Source organism: Venustampulla echinocandica, assembly GCF_003357145.1.
Source record: "Venustampulla echinocandica strain BP 5553 chromosome Unknown scaffold_8, whole genome shotgun sequence".
In the NCBI taxonomy this organism is placed as follows: domain Eukaryota; kingdom Fungi; phylum Ascomycota; class Leotiomycetes; order Helotiales; family Pleuroascaceae; genus Venustampulla; species Venustampulla echinocandica.
In genome coordinates, this window is record NW_022474213.1 from 85,967 (window position 1) to 107,090 (window position 21,124).

General features: G+C 48.9%; 5 protein-coding genes across 5 annotated transcripts; 4 read left to right on the plus strand and 1 right to left on the minus strand.

Moving 5' to 3' along the window:
• Positions 1–1,576: 1,576 nt before the first annotated feature.
• BP5553_08404 (Metallo-dependent phosphatase) lies at positions 1,577–6,693 on the minus strand (the record flags this gene model as incomplete). Its single annotated transcript, XM_032017027.1, has 3 exons — positions 1,577–2,660; positions 2,710–2,922; positions 2,975–6,693. 3 exons carry the CDS (start codon positions 6,691–6,693, stop codon positions 1,577–1,579), a joined length of 5,016 nt encoding a protein of 1,671 aa, XP_031866458.1.
• Positions 6,694–8,518: 1,825 nt separating this feature from the next.
• On the plus strand, positions 8,519–11,189 carry BP5553_08405 (Uncharacterized protein; the record flags this gene model as incomplete). The annotated part of the gene is made up of 3 exons (XM_032017028.1): positions 8,519–9,682; positions 9,733–10,307; positions 10,355–11,189. The coding sequence occupies 3 exons, from the start codon at positions 8,519–8,521 to the stop codon at positions 11,187–11,189; spliced, it is 2,574 nt and encodes an 857-aa protein (XP_031866459.1).
• Positions 11,190–12,984: 1,795 nt separating this feature from the next.
• BP5553_08406 (uncharacterized protein) lies at positions 12,985–14,427 on the plus strand (the record flags this gene model as incomplete). The annotated part of the gene is made up of 1 exon (XM_032017029.1): positions 12,985–14,427. One exon carries the CDS (start codon positions 12,985–12,987, stop codon positions 14,425–14,427), a length of 1,443 nt encoding a protein of 480 aa, XP_031866460.1.
• Positions 14,428–16,514: 2,087 nt separating this feature from the next.
• Positions 16,515–17,574, plus strand: BP5553_08407 (uncharacterized protein; the record flags this gene model as incomplete). The annotated part of the gene is made up of 2 exons (XM_032017030.1): positions 16,515–16,793; positions 16,849–17,574. The coding sequence occupies 2 exons, from the start codon at positions 16,515–16,517 to the stop codon at positions 17,572–17,574; spliced, it is 1,005 nt and encodes a 334-aa protein (XP_031866461.1).
• Positions 17,575–19,322: 1,748 nt separating this feature from the next.
• Positions 19,323–20,583, plus strand: BP5553_08408 (uncharacterized protein; the record flags this gene model as incomplete). The annotated part of the gene is made up of 2 exons (XM_032017031.1): positions 19,323–19,682; positions 19,858–20,583. The coding sequence occupies 2 exons, from the start codon at positions 19,323–19,325 to the stop codon at positions 20,581–20,583; spliced, it is 1,086 nt and encodes a 361-aa protein (XP_031866462.1).
• Between the last annotated feature and the right edge of the window lie 541 nt (positions 20,584–21,124).

The following is a 21,124-nucleotide window of genomic DNA, read 5'->3' on the forward strand; positions in this document are numbered from 1 at the left end:
TAACCCGCCTAACCTATTATTTATAATAGTATTTCGTTAAACGGCGCCGTTCAATCGGGGGTCCCTCAAGCCATTGCGGCTGAAGATTGGTGAACAACATCAACACTCAGCTGCTGTCAACACCTCGTCCTTGTAACGGCGCAAGCGATCACAAGCTACGCAGAGGCATATGGAAGTGCTTGTGGCAGACTGACTGTGATCACTTATAGGCTAGCTACTAAGGAGAGTCTAAAGATACAGAGGAGGGCTCCGAGTCGTACCCGACCTCCCATATATACTGATTGATCTGCCTTCGTCGTTTCGGCTCTAAGCTCAGTTTGGGTGGGTGAAACAGCCTAGCGGCGGGGTTAGAAAACACGTTCTGTTAAGCCCCAACGTGACAGGAACAGCATGTTGGCACTTGAGGATATGGAACCTATATATACAGAGTACTTACCACTGTAGAACAGCAGTCAATTTCACCTGTTCAATATGATCTTTACATTATTATACATGATTATACCGATTGCCGTACAGTACGGTACACCAATTACAACAATCAGCTAAACCTTACGGAGGTCGCGGTCATAAGTTTGGAGAATACAGGCCCGACACCCTGTAATGCCCTGTAAGAAGCCTGTAAGGTCTCACCCCCTAAAATGTAAGGCCTTTGCCCCTAAAATTCACAAGCTTCAGGGCCTCTGATTGTCTGGCTAGGCGAAAATGTCACCTTAGAGCCTCTGGTTGGTTGAGCTTGGGCAATGGGTTTAGATTATAGGCCTAACCAGCCAATCAAAGACCTAACGGCCGCGAATTTTAGGGGCAAAGGCCTTACGTTTTAGGGGGTGAGACCTTACAGGCTTCTTACAGGGCATTACAGGGTGTCGGGCCTGTATTCTCCAAACTTATGACCGCGACCTTCGTAGATGTCCACGTGATATATGGAGGGATTCAAGCGAGCACAAGGGTTAGTGCACATAAAATGTGGGTCAAAAATAAAATGTTCCGGCTGAAGCTGATTTCGAACCCTACTGTAGCTAATTCCAGCACAGTCTCTCTGTCTGTGAGGGCACGTGACTACATCACGTGGCCTAGCGAAGTCGATAAAGCAGACCTGTTCACCTTTCCGAACAGAAACATATCTTCTTTATGTCAGGATTGGCGTGTGATAATCGCCTGTTATATACCTTTCTTCTACCGCAGAGCGGAGGAGTGAATTTTACTAACGAGGTGTTTGATGAGAGAGCTAGGTACCTGCCTGCCTAACTGCTTACACATGGGGAACCATTAACCTACGAAGTCGACATCTAGATTTAGCTTCCATGCCGTAGAGAATATCTTACATCCGGCCCACGAACCACCTATGTGGGTATATATCACTCAAGACCTCCCCACGATAGTAGAGCACACTTGACTTTATATTATTTCATTTGCTAATAAAACTGCTAATCAATGAATAGCCATCATGTAATATCAACGTACCACTTCAAATATGGATAATTCGCCGCACACTAGAGTTTTCCATCGCCGTTACCTGCCTACCTACCTATACACCGTCTGAACGTCATTTAACTAAGAATACATCCCGCCACCCCGTTTACCTTCTCAAGCTCGGCCACCTTCCAAGGCCCATACCAGTTTTACCCTTTGGTTTCTCCTCATACACTTGATGAGCTTCCTCCCTATACCAAAGTGCCGGAACGAGCAACCGGTACGGCGTCGTGATGCCCGCGGGGTCTTTATGATTAACTTCAACATTTAGACAGATATCAAGTCCGCCCTCAAGGTTAACGTGGTGTTCGCCAATTGTCTTCCGCTGTTTTTGCGAGAGGCCGGTAGGTGTACGGTGGAATTTGCTGATCGGTCGTTGCGGAATCGATCCTGCGACCGATGTTGGAGCTGGAGGCGCTTGTGCACGATTACGTGGTTGGTGGGGGAAGTAGCTCTCGTCCTCCTCATCATAGTCAGTATCATCGTGACTATGACCACCACTTCCGCCTCTCATGCCCACTCTTTGTGGCTGGTCGTCGCGGTAGAGGGAGTCATCATCGGTACTATCTTCACCATAGCCGTTTATGCCACCACTATCTGGTTTCCTTGTCCTGCTATTTCGGCGGAAAATATTCTTCGGTGTGAAGTCTTTGCGATTTAAGGATAAGGTCCTGGTTAGGACATTTGGACGCTCAGAGTCCGTGGATCCACGACGTGATGTTGAGAGCCGGCGACCGAAGAAGCTGGCGCTTGAGAGCGGTGGATGTGGCGCTGAGACATCAGGGCGATAGCTTGGCCCACGAGAGGTTGAGAGACGGCGGAAGAGACCGCCTCTGGAGGCTGGTGGGGGGCTGGGGCTTCTTTCTCTTTGGGGAGTGGGAGGTGGGGATAGCTCGGGGTCGTAGGCTCGGATTGAGCACCAGTTCCTACGGTTAAGGAGACACTTGTTGTTCCTTGGTTTACCGTTAACGTCGTGAGTGAAGATTGGAATCATATCTTCGTCAGTGTCAGCGTCCATGTGGTGGACCTTATTGCGTTTATTAAATAGATCGGCGACGGCATCCGGTGGTGGCGCGTTCACGATTGCCGAGGAAATGACATTGGGCATATAGCGATGATCTTTGTCTTTGGGGATGCCATGTTTGGCGTTGGAATAGAACTGCCCAATGGCACCAAGATGAACATCGCCACTGGATCTGTTAGCTTAAAGCCGCAATACAAATAGATGGGAATAATTACCCAAGGATCGTGACTCGGACAGATTTCTCCGCGGCCAAGTCCTGCAGCTCCTGGATGAGCCAGTTACGCTCTTCTTTGTGATGTTTTGCTGTCCAATGATCGTCTAGGTCATCTAGGAGCTGAATGCCACCATCAAAATGGTTTAAGAGATTCTTGCCTAGAAGGCCGGTCCTACCAAGTGCCTTGATAGGCATCATGGCTCTGGAAGACATACTGTTGCCGAGTTAGCACGCCTTTTCTATCAAAAACCGCATGGAAGACTCACATATTCTCAAGCCAAACCATCCTAGGATATGCAACCGGTATACCGAGCATAACAATGAGATGCTTGGTTTCACCTTTGATGACATCCCTTTCCAGCCGATCAAGGACCTTGTGGTAGGTCTCTGCACTGACGATTTCATCACTCATTCTCTCGGTGCGACAATCGAGACCAAGGAACGCGACACTTCGGCCAAGCTGTGTGAAGATGCTGCGGCTCAATTCCCCGATATAAGGCCCTGGTGCTTCGCCCAGAATCCAATGCGGCTCCGTCTCCTCACCCTCGTCGATGCTGCTTTGATGTTGAAAGAGCATATAATACTTGAAAGCTATTGCCCCTAACCCAGACATGACCGCCGAACGCATGTAGTGATCGGGATAGGAGCCGTAGCCGTCTAATATATCGTGGTCATCGAAGACATTGATCATTGGAATTTGAGACGTGGCCAGCCCGAAAAGGCCCTGAGAGAACCACGTGCAGTACCGAGTGAGGTAGAATGACTCGAGCTCCTCCTGAAGCTCGAGCGTAAATGGAGCAGTTTGCTTGAGATGTGAATCTTTGATTAGGGTCCACTCCTTGAAATATGTGCTCTCTTCCACGAGTGCATCATTGTAGATCTGATCGCCACCTCCAAGCATGACATGGAATGGCTGGGTCTGATGGTTGTTCAACACATCCCGCCACATAGGATCTGGCCCGTTGAACGGATCTGTGTTGACATCGTAGCCAAAGCCGTTGCAACTGTGAAACATGATGTTCATAGGCTGGCCGCGAGCAGGGACCCAGAACCCTGTGGCTGGCCCGCGATTGATGCGGTACGCAATTCTTTGCTGCTTGTCTCGAAGTTCGATTTCGATGTTGAACCTCCAGAAAGTAACCCCTTGCTCGGCATGCAGCCGGAACCCCCTTACCTCCTTGTATTTGCCTGCTTTTTCTCCGTCATAATGTGGTTTGGCAAACTTTCGCTCCATGACATCCTCAGGGGAGCTTCTCTGCAGTTCAAAAAGACCCCCATCTGACTCTTCCCTGGACAGGTCTCTTTCCTCTTCGAGGTCCTCCACTGGTCGGACATAGAGTGTTCTGCCATCTCTGCCTATTTTAGGAAGTCCGGCGATGGGATCAACATATTCCGGAGCAAGCTCCTCACCACCAACTTGTGCAGGAGGGGGCGGTAGAAGCACCATTGGCTGAAGAAACAAGCGCAGAGTTGGAGCGAGCTCGTACGAAGAATGATCATCGTGCGTTACAATCATGATACTACCTTTCCATATTTCTCGCTCGGCAGTCCCGGCAGTAGCACGGCCTGGCCGGGCAGTCGCTGCTTCTCGACGTAGCCCGCAGTATCGCAGTATGGGCCCAGTTCTGAGGAAGAGACGTGGTTTGAATCTGGTAGGGGCTATATTGGGACGAGGACGGACCAAAACGTTAGCGCATGACCTCCGAGAGATAATATATCGTATGGGAGAAAGAAAGATTTGGACAAGATTCAAGAGATAACAAATGAAACAGATTTGAGAGTAAGTTTGAGGATTCGTCCTTGGATGTGATTGAGGGGTCATCGTTCTTGTTCTTGCCGCTCTTTCTTCAAGTCGCTTCACCCTCTGCCCACCATAACTAGGGTGTTGATAATAGCTAGGGTGTTCGCGATTCAAGGCATTTCGGGTTCGTCCAGGACTTCTAAGATGAGATATACCCCTCTCACAATTGACACACGAAAGGGAAATTTGAGTTACAGTACCATTTGTTTCATCATACTCTCCATCGTAGGCTTCTGCCTTGCGTTGATTTGCTGTGCTTCGGCGACGCTTCCCAGTATTGCCTGCTTCCCACCAAGTTTTGTCCTTCTCAAGCTCCACCTGCTCGTCGTCGGCAAGGTCGAGTAAGGAGCCCGATAGCTGCGCTATGCCCCCTTTCTTCCATTCATCTAGACGCCTCGAAGGCACGTAGACACCTTCTCCTGGGTGACTTTGCTGCTTCGAACCTAGGGCATCGGGAGGATTACCAATGGGGCCTAGAGGTTCATGATGGGGACTATTGCGAGTGATGTCATCCGACACCGTTGGAGGAATCTGATATTTAGTTCCGTTGACCTTTACAACCTCGGTTGCTTGTTCCTTTCTAGGCTGAATAGATCTTGAGGATTGAGGGACAATGTTCTCGCCGGTCAGCCGTTGGAGCTTGGTCAAAGTTCCTCGACGTACAGGCTTAACATCGACGTCTTCTGAAGAAGGGGAGTCAGGCTTGTTGACACTTCGGTTCGAAGTCTGCTGAGATTCGGGAGGCAGCACCGGAAGTTCTTTGTCTCTGGATGACTGGGGTTGGCTTCGAAGTGCCGCATCATCTGAGGGACCTCTTGTCTGTTGATTAGGAACTGATTGTCTTCGTGGTGGGACAGTCTGGGATAGGTTCTCGGCTTCGACGCGGAGATGTAGCCATGGGTCTCCCGGTGGCTCCTTTTTGAGCTTGTTACTTGCACTACGGCCAAGTTTAGCAGCTCCTCCAGCCGCAGCGGTACCTACTGCAACGGGAATATAAGATCGATCGCGAACGCTTTGTCCTCGACGAGGTACTCCGGACTTGACTTCTTTTTGGACGTCCCCAGGATGCTCTGGCTGCATTTGATAATCGAAGACGTTAGTAGGCCGTTCAGTAGGTGGAGCAGCAGATGTGGATGGTTCAGTAGTCTCGCTCCGTGGTTGTGGCTTCCTTAGCTTCCCACTTAGGTTTCGTGATAATCCGCGATCTGCTGAAGTTTGAGGGTCTGGTTCTGTACTCGTCTCCCCCTTTGCAACTGGTCGGTTCCGAAAGCGGACTGAATTCTGCTTTGCCTTCTCGCCGCCGCGCCCACGTTTCGCTTCCCTTGCGAGGAGCTCGGCCTCCTCGACTCGGGCTCTCTTCTCCTCCTTGGTGATGCTATCAAGCGTCAGTTCCAACCGCTGAAGAGGTGACCGGTCGGGTGCCCACTCTCTCCGTCGTTGCGACGGTGCTTCTGATCCCGAGCCTTGCCTCCTCTGGCGGCGAGAAACATCCAGCTTTTCTGGCATTTCGCTGTCCCATTCTTTGTCATTAGGCCGCACCGGTGCTTTGCCCTTATCTATACTTCCCCTCTTGGAATTGAGGGCTTCCGCGGCAGGATATTCTCTTCTTGGATTCGAGCGGTAATATTCGTCTGCCACCCCTTGACTAGAGCTGACAGGCCCTTCGGATCTCCGAGTAGACCTTGAATGTGCGGGCGGTTGGTAGCTCGATGAGGATGCTCCAAGGCCATGTGGTTGTTTATAGCTGACAGGCGGCGGAGGGCGAGGGGCGTCGGGGGCCGCAGGTGGGGGTTCCGCGGCCTCTGGCTCTTGATATGCCTGGTCCCTATCCCTACTCTGTCTTCGTCGTCTCTTTTCCAAGTACTCCTCGTTGTATGAAGGACCGGATGCGCCATAAGGAAAGGAAGGGGGCCGAGGCGCCAATCCACCCCCGGGGAAGGTGGAATCTGTTGGTGATGCGAAGGGACTCTGTGTGGAGACCGTTGGGGCTTCGGTCTGTGTGGAGTTTCGATCTGACCGGCGCCGCGACTGGGACTGACTTGACAGTCGGTTTCCTCTTGCGCCAGAGTCGATAGACAGGTGAGTACTGTCTCGCAGATTCTCTTGCTCCTGCTCGCGCCTGAGCGAGTTGCCCCGGGCTATCTTTGGCGGAGGCAGCTGCCCCCAATATGGAGCTGTTGCCATGACTGACGTTTTTGGAGTGGGACGAGGAGAGCGTTTGTGGATACGGTGTGGGAGTTCGGGGATTCGATCAACACCTCAAAAGAGAAGGGCAATGATCGGAAAGCGTCCAAAACCACCTGCAACAGGACTTCGAGTTCCGTTCCGGTTCAGGCAGAGGCGATTCAATTGCGCAAGTCGGACGTCACTGATCATGGAGGTTGAATCGAGCAGTGGGCTTCAAGCAGAGCGGCCAGTCACCACGAGCATTGGCAGTTGTAGTTGCAGCTGCAGTTGCATGATTAGCGCACAAGCTGGCAATTGCTAGCATATGCAGAGGAGCGCAAGTTGGAATTTCAAAAGCTGCGGGACCTGCAGATAGATAATACGCGGACGAGTTCACGAGGCAAAGACAGAAGCACAGAGGGAGGTTGGGTATGGGCCAATGCCCAACCAGGCTCTTGAGTGACGAGGTTTCGCCAATGATATAATTCCGTGGCTGGCGATTTCACGGCGCCGCAGCCTTCGACGGAGCTCCAGGGGCCTGTAGCGTGGCGTGGCTCGCCCCGAGCCACGCCCCATAAGGTAAAAGGGTGGCTAATAATAATAATAATATTAGTAATATAATAATAGCGGTATGTATCATATAATACATCGTACCGTTGTGTACGAAGTAGGCACCGTAGGCATTAATTAGCACATACCTCGTACTGCGCATCATATAGAGCTAGATAAAGGGTGAGGATTGAGGTGGTACTGTAGCAGTTATAGCTTCAAAGCCATTATTTTTTCAAAACCACCTAGGTTCTTATTCTCTGCGCCGGTGCACCATGCCGCCACGTGACGTCGCACCTCTTCCTCGGCGGTTTCGTTCTGTCTCGTGGATAATAAGACTACGGGGTATGAAGCACGTAGAAGTATGCAGTACAATACGTAGAGAGTTTTAGTAGACATCCTCTGCGAATAGAAAACTGTCCTGTCTAATACCAGCACCCCTTATTAAGTAAGTTCTCCACGTTTGGTGGCAAACCCGCCCGATCACTTCCGAAAATCAGCAGGTTCTTGGTGATATGTAGAAGGTACATGTATCCAAGCTACCCTACATAGCGCTATGTACTGGATAGCCAACTGCCCCTTCACTACTGTCGTTCGCGCTATGCATCGACGTTCTCCCAGACACATCCTTTAGCCACACAAGGCAAGTCGAGCCTCGAGAAGGGCTTACGAGTGCGCAAGCGCGTCATCCTAGTGGTTGTAGCGGCCCTTGGCCTGTCTCGGGCTTTGTCCTTGGGCGAAACTCGCAAGGCCACATAAGCTCCGGGGCCGTTAACGTTCAACTCCAACTCCAACTCCAACTCCAACTCCAACTCCAACTCCAACTCCAACTCCAACTCCAACTCCAACTCCAACTCCAACTCCAACTACAACTACGACTACCACAACTACTACAATTACACAACCATACAATCATCTACATACAACCACAACCATAACCACTTCTATAGCCACCACTCTTCAGCCCTTTCCCCTAACAGAATACACTTTGTCTCTCCCTTGCGGTCTTCCTGTGGCTCTCGCGCCCTTATTCTTATCCGCATCCTTCCTCGCCAAATAGACAATGCCGCCTCTGCGATCATAATACCACGCCACCCATTCATTCAAAGGGCAACCTTCTCCCTTGACCGCTTCCGGGGGATCAAAGTCGGCCATTCGAACACCCACCCATCAATGCGCGAGCGTTGATTCTTAAATTCTTTGCTATAACATAGAGAGGCGGACGAGGTTCGAAGCCGTCAAAGGCACTCCTTTTCGCGAATCCGCCTCAGGAGGTCCACGCCCAACCCAATAAATGAGACTACACTCTCTTCTGGGCCTGCTTGGTCTGGGGTATCTTGCGACTGCCTCAAACTCCCATCTGCGCCCTCGAGACTACGATGCAGAAGATTACTACGTCCTTCACCTCGACTCCGATACCCCCCCGTCGCAGATAGCAATCAAATTAGGCCTGACACATGAAGGGCCGCTTGGAGAGTTAGCCGACCACCACATATTCTCATCTCACAAGCAGCAGGAGGATGTGGTACATACTGCCTTGAAGGAGAGGAAACGGCGGAAGCGAACGATCGGCGGATACGATGTGCTGGATGGTGTCAAGCTCGCCCAGAAACAACAGTTAAAGCCCCGGTTGGAGAAGAGAGGCATCATCCCCCCGCCTCCCGCAGGATATGCCTCTCCCGTAGCGCGCCAGGTGGATTCCCCCGCCGCAGCCGCCCTTGCCAAACAAGCCGCGGTTGCAAAGAAATTAGGAATAAAGGACCCGATTTTCAACGAGCAATGGCATCTTTTTAACCCAGTCCAGGTTGGCCACGACGTCAATGTTACCGATGTGTGGCTCCAGGGTATTACGGGGCACAACGCCACTGTTGCGATAGTCGATGACGGTCTGGATATGTACAGCGAGGATTTGAAGGATAATTATTTTGCCGAAGGATCTTATGATTTTAACGATCACTCCGTCGAGCCCAGACCGAAACTAGACGATGATAAACATGGGACACGTTGTGCGGGAGAAGTATCTGCGGTCAAGAATAATGTTTGTGGCGTTGGAGTAGCATGGGATTCGAAGATTGCTGGAATCCGAATTCTGTCGAAGCTGATCTCAGATGCGGACGAAGCCATTGCCATGAATTACGCATATCAGCACAATCAGATATACTCGTGTTCATGGGGACCACCGGACGATGGAGTGTCTATGGAGGCACCTGGGATCCTAATCAAAAGGGCCATGCTGAATGGCGTGCAAAATGGCAGAGGCAAGCTGGGCTCGATATACGTCTTTGCATCTGGAAATGGTGCTGCCTACCAGGACAACTGCAACTTCGACGGTTACACGAACAGTATTTATAGCGTCACAGTCGGAGCTATTGATCGAAAAGGACTGCACCCCTATTATTCCGAGCAATGCTCGGCTCAACTGGTGGTAACGTACAGTAGCGGAAGCGGGGACGCAATCGTAAGTCTTCGGAATCGTATAATATCAGACATTTGCTGACTAGGATCTAGCACACCACTGACGTTGGCCCGAATCAATGCTATTCTGGGCACGGCGGTACTTCTGCAGCCGCACCGCTCGCAGCAGGCATCTTTGCTTTGGTGCTACAGGTTCGCCCTGACCTGTCCTGGCGAGATATGCAGTACCTGGTTATGGAGACAGCATTGCCAATCGATCTTGATACTGGCGGATGGCAGACCACAACCATTGGAAAGAAATTCAGTCACACTTATGGATACGGAAAAATTGACACATATGCGACCATTGAAGCGGCCAAGACCTTCAAGAATGTAAAGCCTCAAGCCTGGTACTACTCACCTTGGATCCATGTCAATCAGGCTATCCCAGAAGGAGAGGAAGGTTTGGCGGTCTCTTTCGAAGTAACCCCCGGCATGCTGAAAGATGCCAACGTTGCACGACTTGAGCATGTAACCATCACAATGAATGTCGAGCACACCAGGAGAGGCGATATCAGTGTTGATCTTGTCAGCCCTGACAAGGTAATAAGCCATCTTTCTAATAGCCGCAACAGAGACTCAACTGAATCCGGCTATGAAAACTGGACTTTCATGTCCGTAGTCCATTGGTATGTGTTCCACTTCACTAATAACATCTCCCACTAACATGCACCAGGGGCGAATCTGGCATCGGTACTTGGACCATCATTGTCAAGGATGCCATAGAGAACGAATTCAATGGCACCTTTATCGACTGGCACCTGAAATTGTGGGGCGAGTCCATTGACGCCTCTAAAGCCACTATACTCCCTATGCCAGAGGAAAATGACGACGACGATCACAATAAGACAAGCACCACTACAGCAGTTGCAATTGCTACTACACCCGTCGCAGTTGGCCCTACATCACCTCCAGCGGCAAACCCCACAGATCATCCGGACCGTCCTACCCGTCCCAAGCCTTCCGGCGCCCAGGAAGAAGTCGCTAGTCCGACTGGCACCAGCGCAGCAGCAACATCCACTTCTTCCAGCTGGCTCCCATCATTCTTCCCCACCTTCGGCGCCGGTCCCAAGACCCAAATCTGGATCTACGGCGCCGCCGGCCTAATCCTCGTATTCTGCTGCGGACTAGGCGTATACTTCTTCCTGGCGCGTCGCAAGCGCCTCCGCAACAATCCCCGCGATGAATGGGAATTCGATATCCTGGAAGATGAGGAGGCCGAGGGCCTCAACGGCGGCGGCGCAAGAGGTAAAGGAAAGCGGAGAGCGGGCGAATTATATGATGCATTCGCAGCCGGGAGCGACGATGAGAGCGACGAGGAGTTCGACGAGGGCGGTGATGAGAGGGAGAAGATGCTGTACGATGATGAAGAAGATAGTAGTGCAAGGGAAGGAAGTAGCGAGGGGGGAAAGCACGTCATTGGTGACGATGAGGAGGATGATGATGACGAAAGTTTAGTTGAAGCGGAGCATGAGAAGGGCGCCCAGGGCGGTCCGCCGTCACATAAATAGATAGGCTGGTTGCGTTTTTGAGTATATTTGTATAGCTACTCAGAACTTTTTGAGGCATTTCAATGGGAGTTCTTTTTTCAGGGCTTTATTACTGAGATTGAGCGTGTCTATTTTCTTGAATGTCGTACTTTGCTGCTGCTGTTGCTGAGGTTGGTGCCCGTTGCCCCTGACACTGCTGACCCCAGGTACCCCCTTCTTGAAAGAGAAAGAGAGGATAGAATCAAATCCCGTGAAACCCCACCACCGACAGCGCTTGGAGAGCATTGGGAAGTAGATATGGCATTAGAGGTTTGATCAGATAAATACTCGAGTTACCAGCTTATGAAAATTATCGATAGACTCCACCAAGCGTTCATGCCCACAAGGGAAGCCCGAACTTTTACTCAAACTCCAACCTTCTGGCTTTAATCTCGAGATGAGGGACTACGGACTCTACAAAACATTTACGGCCAAGCACGACGGAAAGTAGGAAAGCTAGATCTATATCAGTCCGAATATCGACAATCTTTGTGTATGTGCCGAAAGCCATTTCTGGAGAGCTCCACGGTAAAGTGACTGGGCTGAAATTGTATTTTTTTTTTTCACGGTCTGAGTATAGCCCGCTTGCGATCGCCTCTTAATGATTCATAATTTGACGACATCGAGGCAACCTGCTATCTTTGACCAACCAACAGGATATATGTTACTGTAGCTCTACCTTCTGCTACTGAGTCCTGGCCTGGTTACCCGGGTGCCGCCCCTCTCATGGGGGCTATGTGATTTTTAGACCGGAGAAGCTCGTTCGGCCCATAGAAGCCGACGATGGGGCAGATGAGCAATTGGAACCGGATATGAGGATGGCTCTGAAAAGAGTCGGTTGTCAACTCTCAGAGTCTTCGACTTGAAACGAGCAGGTTCCATTCGGCCGCTTCCACAAGCCTTGAACGATCTCTCTACGAACTCCTCGATCTCGACCTCTACCTCAGTGGTGCAACCGTCGTTTCCGATATCGACCGACATGCGTATCTGTGGACCATAATTTTGACATAATTGCATGAAGTAGCAAATTTGATAAACCAGAAAAGCAGAGTGAATAAATCGATGAAGTCTCCAAAACTTATTGTAGTTCAGCGTGCCGTTTTGCACAAGCTAGCTTTATACAACGGTAATGCCGCGCAGTTCGTGTTAGTAGGAGTCCACGAAAGGATTGCCTACAGCACCCTGCCGTGAATCCCAACCACGCCGCCTTTATATTGCCTATGATGACCGACTTCATGGTTGTTTTGAAGTCGCGTTGTTGACATTCACGGTCAGCTAAGAAAACAAGACTTAACAATAACAACTGACTTCATAATCTCCCCAAAAGCCAACCTATCTCTCATACTAGTTGGAGCACCTGAGTCCAGAAAGTTGCACTAGCAGGAGTAGTAGGATAGGAAATGCTGGGAGCTAATATACGAAAGGGTGCGCGAACTAAAATAAAGTATCGCGGTGACGACTTGAGCAACCTTCAGCTTTCCTCCAACTGGATCGATCTTACTCGAGATACGAAAAACCATCAGCCTTTGACTGGACAAAAGCTACCTACCTCTCACAATCGGATTTTCGAATTTTCGACATACAACTGTGAGTGATTGAAACACTTGCAGACTCAAGCCTACTCTGTTGCTGACTCCAGCAATAGTCTATCGTAGCCCTCGAATACGACTCTCTCGCACCTCCTCAGCAAGCACCCGGACAACATCCTTCGAACCATACTAGCACTCCACCCCGCAGACGGCATTGCTTTATCATAGGGCAATTTACGGAGATTGCGATGGCGGATCCGACTTTGAGATGGGCCCCGACCATTATGGGAGTCCCTCCAGGGTTTGATGAAGGCTATGAAGAAGCCTGGTTTAGCTGGGGTGGTCTGCCTGGAGATAGGGTAATCCCAGCCCTCCCGGCAGAGTATTATCTAGAGCAGCAGGAAGGCCGCGCACTCTATGTTAAGGGATTCCCTCCCAGAACAACTCCCGGAGAGGTCAGGGCATTCTTTTTGACATATGGCAAGGTCGACAAGTGCGTTACCGTGGTTGATATGGTATCTGGGTTCTCATTTCGCTGGGTTATAATGGCCAATGCACAAGATATCAACAGAATTATCAGGAGTGTCCAGGGCCTGATCGTTGAGCCCAAAGACGGCGATGGAAATATTCCCACCTTCACTCTGGGGATTTGTCAAGCCATGGGTGGAACTCGGCACTTTGTTCTAGATCCCAGAACCAACGTGGATCGAGCCATTAATGGTGACCCATTGCTGGAATTTCCAGATACGCAAACAGTCCGCCGCTATTCATCGCCAACCCTGCCGAAATACCAACAACCTCTAGAGGCGGAGGAAGAAGCAGCCTCCCAGCCCGAGCCTTCAGTTGCCGTTCAAGAAGTACCGGTGACTAGGACACCTGATATAGTGATCACCAAAGCGCCTAAAAAGTTTGTTACCATGGCAGAAACTTGGGCAAGAATAGCTGGAACCGCGCCCCCAGTTTCCAAGGTGATCAACCTCCATCCCGAAGATAGAGCTCGCCTTAGGCAGGAGAGTCGCTCCACACCGGACTACGCAATCCACCGCCGCTTGGAGGAAACCGAACCGATGATCGATCAGATGCGAGTTGTTTTCCTTGTCGATCTTCCTAACAATCTCAATCTTCAGGATGTCTCGGATGCTGTGAAAGAAGGATCTCTGAGAAGCATCAACTTCGGTATAGACGCTGATAAGGGAACGCGATTTGCTGGTCTTGTTTTTCAGTACGCAACAGAAGCTGAGATGTTCCATCAAGTTCTCTGCAAGGAGCGGGCCGACAGTAAGCCAGGCCGGTTCAAGTTCGTCGTTGAGTCCATCCGTGGCGAAGCCTTTCCTATCGATGAAACTATCAGGGCAATGGGATCGCCAAGCTATGCTAGCCGCCGCCTCACCATCGTCAAGTCTAAATTCTTCTTCATGTTTGGAGAGAGACAGATGAGAAATCTGTGCGAAAAGCTGGTCCCCAAGGAAAATATTCAACTGATCTGGCTGTACAATGGCGGTAATGCGACGATAGTCTTCAGCGATGTGAACTCTGCGATCAGCGTCAAGTATGCTTTGGATAAGAGGAGCAGGGGGTTTAGCATACCGGAGGGTCAATCGGCTGTAACCTGGGAGGGATTGATGACGACCTTCTCAAAGGATCCCAGTGTTGCCCCTTTGGAGCTAAAGACTGCCATTATAAGCTATTGATCTTCATGTAACTTTTCTTCTTCGCCAACCCTCGGAATTGATTCGCGATTTGTACATCCATCCGCGGCAAAGGTTCAATACAAAGCTGTGGAAATGGATACTGAAATGGATTCTTTCATGATTCGCGGTATCTGGAGGCAACTGACGAGGTATCGTGAAGGGGTTATAGCTGCTGGGAAGGCGGCGCAACTGCCGGTTCTTTAAGTCAACTGCTGATTTCGATTGTTGTTTATAATGATTAGGGTGTCAGATATGGCCATGTGTTAGGCTATGCGGAGTTAATCCTGCCATTTCGAACTGCTGGTCAGGTGGCTCGCGACTGGCGGGTTTGTCCATAGCGTTTCTCTATGGATGTATGTATTTTTAGGCAGCGGTATCGATCAATATGTTTCGAGATTAATAATTCGAGGCATCTGCGTCATATCCTCTTCTGGCATTATTATCCAGAACCTCAGTCGTGACTTGTAAGTTAGGCTTTTGGATGTAGATGTTGGATGTAGATGTTGAATGTAGTCCTGGTGGTTCACCAGTTTAGGAACTAAAATTATGTAATCGTGTGCTAAACCAGTGCTGCGTCAGCCCCTGAAAGGCCGAGGCGACATCTCCTCCAAGCCAACTTTTCTCTCTCACTCATCCACGTCGCCAGTTCCCCTAAATTTTCAGACCTACTTCACCGGAGAGTGTTATAATTCACAGAACATTCTATTTTTAATAACCTTGGTTTTGGCCACACTCTAGCTTGAATATTTGGAGCAGCCGCTGCCTAATCAAGTGCATCGTACACATAGAGTACTGGTTGCAACTTTGAACTGTATATAATATTGCCTACTGTTAATCCTGTGTTTTTGGACTGATCCTTCTCTATTGCATACTACCTTGTTGCATTACGCTGTTTATATAGCAGCTTCCGCCGATACTTAGAAGTTAGAACCCAGCGAATAGGCCAGTTCGGCCCCATGAACAAGTCCCAAAGGAACCAGTTCAGGAGTCAAAGAACATCAACTCGAGTGGCTAAATCTAGAATTCAGGAACCTTATTAATACGGGTTATAGGCGACGAAGAATTCTTTTTTATGTGTTGTTTAAGCCAAAGGGTCGCCCACATGCCTGTCGACATACAACTCACTGTTACTCACATAGTCACCAGCTAGAAGGGCTGTGGTTCTGTGGAGGGTCCGAGCCTCCTTCTACGAGCGGCCGGATATATGCCACACTCTACTATTAAATGGCTCTCCTCTATCCTATTGTGTCTTCTCTTACCACTGTTCATTGCTTCCGTTTCTTTGCAATCCTTAGGAGCGAACTTAACTCCAAGAAGGCCGTATCAATGTGCTGTAGCTCTCTTCCTCCCCACTACTATTTTATAACGTCTAACCAACTACGTATTACGCGTCCCCGGTTAAACTTCCAATTCTATTACGGAGAGGAGCTCCCTAGCAGGTCGTCCGACTTAAACCCGCCCATCACAATAATGAAAATCTCCCTCCAGGGCACAACCCACTCCCACTTGCCATCTTCGGCCCCTTTCTACCACTCAGCTTCCCCACCAAGTGTTTAAGTAACCGAAGTCAGCTTGCCTTGAGTTATCTTCACCTCTGGCTTCCCTACAGGACCCCACCTGAGTCGTGTTTACCTTCAACTCCTTTAGTACCACTCATCCGACAGATCAACGATTATCCAACAAGTCACAACTAGGAGCTCAACAATACTATCTTTGCCTTAGGCTTCCTGTCAGCTCTTGACAACCAAGAAGTTTCTTCCTTGCCGTATTGTTTGATTCCCTCTGGTTTCATCTTCTCATTGAGAGCCGTTCAACCCAACCAAGGAACTCCAATAGAAAACCCCCACTCCTTCACTCAGGCGTCAATTCAATATTTAACAATCGATCATTGCACTAATATTGTCTTCCTCGCGTTCGAGTTTGGCTTTCGAGCTCTTCCAAGAGGTTCCCGTTTCCGGCCACTTCTCTACTTCAAACTTCAACCCGCAACCACCCACTTTACTCGCCCGATTCGATTAGTCTCTTCACCTTTAATAAGCCCGAAACATCCTCCACCAATTCCAAAGCCTGCATTACTAGGAGGCTCCATGGCAGCACCACCTGCGAAAAAGCTGAAGATGACCGCCCAAATGCCCATCGTGTTCACAAGACATGGAATGAAACCTGACACACTTTTAAAGGTGTTCGGTCTCGAATTTCATGTCCATTCCGTGGTCCTCAAGATAAACTCTAAATTCTTCCATAAGTTTATGGATCCCGATAACGGTGTTGTGGTTGTACCACCAGCATCTTCACCTTTCAAATATGAGTGGTACACTAAAATTGATGATGGTGATAAAGATTGGTGCCTTTCCGCCCAATCAGAGGTAAGTACTTCGGTAGTCCATTGTGTCCATTTATTTCTCTAATCTTTGCTTCCAGCTTCGCGATGTAGACCTTTCCGGCTTCAAAGGCGGCAGACTGGAGGAGGAATCTGCGTTTTACAATGTCATATGTGCCATTTTCGGCCACCCATACAGCATCAAAGACGCAACTCAGCTTACAAAAATGACCGAAATTGCGGACTACTACATCTGCCTTCAAGCCCTATCAAATTCACTTTCCACGGCATTGTTCAACAACCCTGGACTCGTCAAGGACATCCCAAACACAGCTTGTTGTATGCTCGAGGTTGCGTATAAGCTCCGCCATGAGGCTCTCTTTAAAGAATGCTTTATTCATGTTCTTGGGCCATGGACAAAGCCACAGTGGCGACAGCTTGCAGACCAAAAGCTTAAGGATATGGCTACGATTGCAGATACCAAGATCAAGCATAAGCTCCTCATTGTTCACTCGAATATTATTCAACTTCATTCTGACCAGAAGAGATATGGCGGCCTTGCAGCGCAGTTTGCAAAGATATCAGCTAAGTGCCGTAACGTGGACGGCAAGGTCTTGCAGCCGCTCTACTTCCGAGAACTTTCTCAGTTGCAATATGATACTCAGGGCATTGAGATCACTGTCAGCCAGATCTTAGCCCCTATTCTTGAAAATCGCCTCGAATTAGACCGATCACGCTTGGAAGCCGGAGAGGGAATATACGAGGACTTCTTTCTCTGCGCTGAGGTTAAAAATATCCCCTGGGATCGATCGAAAAAGGATTGGTAATAAGGGTAAGAGTAGTCAAAAGTATTCTTATTCATAGCTAATTGGACATAGAAGCTGTCTTAATTTTCGGAACCGGGTACAGCGATTTTAAAGACACGCAGTCGGGTGAAATTATTACCTGAATTTTCTTTGAGGGGGTCGGGACCCATGGGCTGAGCAGTACTTGCAATTTCAACAGAGTCAAGCAAATTAAATTACGTGGGTTCTGAATATTCTGATTTATATCGGTTTCGAGACTTCGAGGGTAAGGGTTGTCATTTCTATTTCAATGCTCGAGGGACGCATCAACGGATGCCATATGGGAAGCATGGTTTTGATAAACGATGAATTAGGACATAAATACATCTTCCTTGCAACCACCTTATCCCCAAGAGTGACTATATTTCACAAACTGAAAATGCAAGGCCTCCAATGTTTCAAATACAGTAAGAAATTTGTACAGATATGCGCACCAGTCGTTTTGATCACAGTTTCAGGTACCTTAACACCAGCACGTGCTAAATGCCAACCCATTCTATTATTGTGGACATTCATGGCCCATTTCTATTCGAATTGAGAAAGGCGAGGGCCAGGGGGCAAAGTCTTATATTTGGAATTTAAGAATGTTAAGAGGCACGAGAATAATTTTAGCACTGTTGAGTGGACGTGACACTCAACGTCTAAGGCTGTGGGGCGAATGTCTGGTGCAATGCCAACGAATACAAAAAACAACAACTACCTTCGTGGAACTAGGCAGCAAATTGTCTTTGACAGAGTTAGCTTTGGTCGACTTTTGCCAGGATATTGTGACTAATATTTGAGGTAGTGGGGGTGGACGACCAAGGTAAGCAGCTCTGGATTTTGGGGAAGAGAAAACAAACCCACATCTTGCGTAAAGCGGTGCTGGATATGGATTGCCTACCCTACCTAGGTAATTGGGGCCTCTCCTGGCACCACCCGAAATTCAACCATGAATACACCAAACCCACCCGCTACTGTGGCAGAAGGAAAACACCCAATAACATGGTACTGTACGCTTCCGAAAGACAGTTAGATGATATGACCTTATAGCGACACCCGCAGAATTCGCAGTATTCCTTAGAGTCATGGAGTTTTACTCCAAGATATGTACTCGCTGAGCGAGTCGTATGAACATTTATTTCCTTTATATAGATAACTTAGGGTTAACGGCGTTTGGAGGCTCTCTACTTTTCACTACGTATATCTAACCACTAACAGAAATACTTTCTTTTGTCTGGTTCTTAAGCCCAACACTTATACTACACTTGTAGCCCTGAATCACCGACTCACTAGCTTCAACATACACGTCCTTGGGACAACAAAAGGCATCACCTACTCCGAACACCCTGGTGCCCATCCCAACCGGCCGTGGAAAGAACAGTCAAAAGGCCCCTTAGCCAAGCACAAGCATCTCCTTACCTACCTTGCATACCTTACCTACAAGTGATAAACAGCGTTAAAGTATTTTGTAGGCGGTATGAATCTGCCCCCTTTTAAGCGAAACATTAGCGTGTAAACAACACAAGACCTCAAACCTTTCTCTTGGATCGATTCAGATACATTCATATTTTCGAACCAAGCCTCCTTTCTAAAACACTCTATCTCCACTGGTTTTCCACCGACCCTTTGGGTCTCTCGATCTCTGGAGCACTACATAAGGCTCCGAAAGGTTCAACAGCTCTAAAGGCCAAGCTCAACTTCACCACCCTACCGTGCGCTTCCACCCTGAAGCAGGATCGATCTACAAAATGGCAAACCACGGTACCACAAGACCAGGAGAGTGGCCAGCAAACAAGCGACAGAAGACAACGCATAAAACACCTGCGTTGCCCCAAGTGATTGTCATCTCACACGAGCTCCAACCAGACATGCGCGTGACCGTGTTCGACATTGAATTCCACGTCGATTCTGCCTCCATGAGAGCTCATTCGGCTTTCTTTCGGACTTTTCTAGACTCCCCAGACAAAGTTGCACGAGAGAAAGCGGCTCTTGCCACTCCAGAATCCGCAGCACAATCCCAGTCAGCCAAATTCAAGTATGACTGGGTTACGCAAATTGATGAAGATAAGAGCTCCTGGCATTTGGCCACAGCCGAGTGGGCATTGGATGTAAGCTTTTACTTGTTTCTATCTTATCTATTTGAGAGCTACGGTATAATTAGAATGATGGGTCTATGAAACTGCTCTGGGTGGATGGCTTCAAGTTGCCATCAACCAAGAGTCCCCGCATCCCCATACAATTGCATTTTCAAAAGGAGTCAAACGGGATGCTTACTATGAATAGGAACGGTCTGATTACAATGAATTCGAAGGCGACTGGAAACATCAGCAGACCGTGTTTAACATGCTCCTCTGCGCGATTCATGGCGAGCCATACTATCTTACATACGCTGAGCTCGTGACTCTCGTTGGTTTGGCGGACTATTATCGAGCGCTTCCGATCTTGAGCCGCACTCTTGATGAGTCGTTCGAAAGAAACCCTTCCTTGGGAGTCGAAATCGAGTGGCACTGTGTGGATGCATTTGTTTTAGCCGACAAGTTGCGACATGCACCGTTATTCAGAGAATGTCTTGTGTATCTTCTCGGTCCCTGGCAGAACCCTCGGTATCTTGAGCTGGAAGATCGAAAGCTCTGGAAGATCGCTCACAACGCATATAACGAGATATGTGCTAAGATCGCTGATGTACAGGAGGTGATTATTCCTGTTTATTCAATGTTGTCCAGTTGGGAAATCAGCCACGATGAGTTGGAGAGAATTGCTCGCAGCAGTATCGACCAGCATCAAATGATAAATTTGCCTATGTATTACAGGAAACTTTCCGACGAGGTGCGTTTTGCTCGGGATGCAGCAGAGATAAAAATGCTACTCAACGACTTACTTGAAAATAACCTAAAGTTATCGCCTTTTCGCCTTCGGAAGGCGGGTGAAGACATGTTATCTGACAGTTTCTTATGTGGCGAGATCGACGACGATGATCTGCCCTGGGACTTAGAGGAGACAGACTGGTGAACCGGACGCATCCTAGCCGACCTGGAAATGGTGCCTATATTTGGTTCAAGTAGCCCCTCACTTTAGTGGTTCCCCAGAGCTTAAGAAAGGTGCAGCACAGCAGAGCAGAACCCCAAGTTCTCGTTCAGAAAGACGACCAGTTCTTATTCATAGCAGCAACTAACAGAAGAAAATTATTTATTTCCGGCGGATACTCGGTTCGGCGGCTCGCAGCTCTTTAATTTTTCCTTTCGACTTCCTCTATATCAATACAGTATGTTGGAATTCGCGGAGTATCATAGGACCAACAATGCTCTTTGATTTGGCTCTGCTAAGGGCAATTTGCACACGGGTAGGATGGCCTTGCTGTTTTACTGTTCCACGTTGTGTTGCTAATAATTCATGACTAGGAGTCAAGGTCACGCAAAAGTCACCGAGCTTGCAAGTCTAAACACAATCGATCCTCCTTGTTTCCTAGGTTGAACTAGATACCCTTTTTAATGCTGTGATATTGTTCACCTCGCGCTTAGTTTCCCAATTGTTAAACATGGTGAATTCTTTG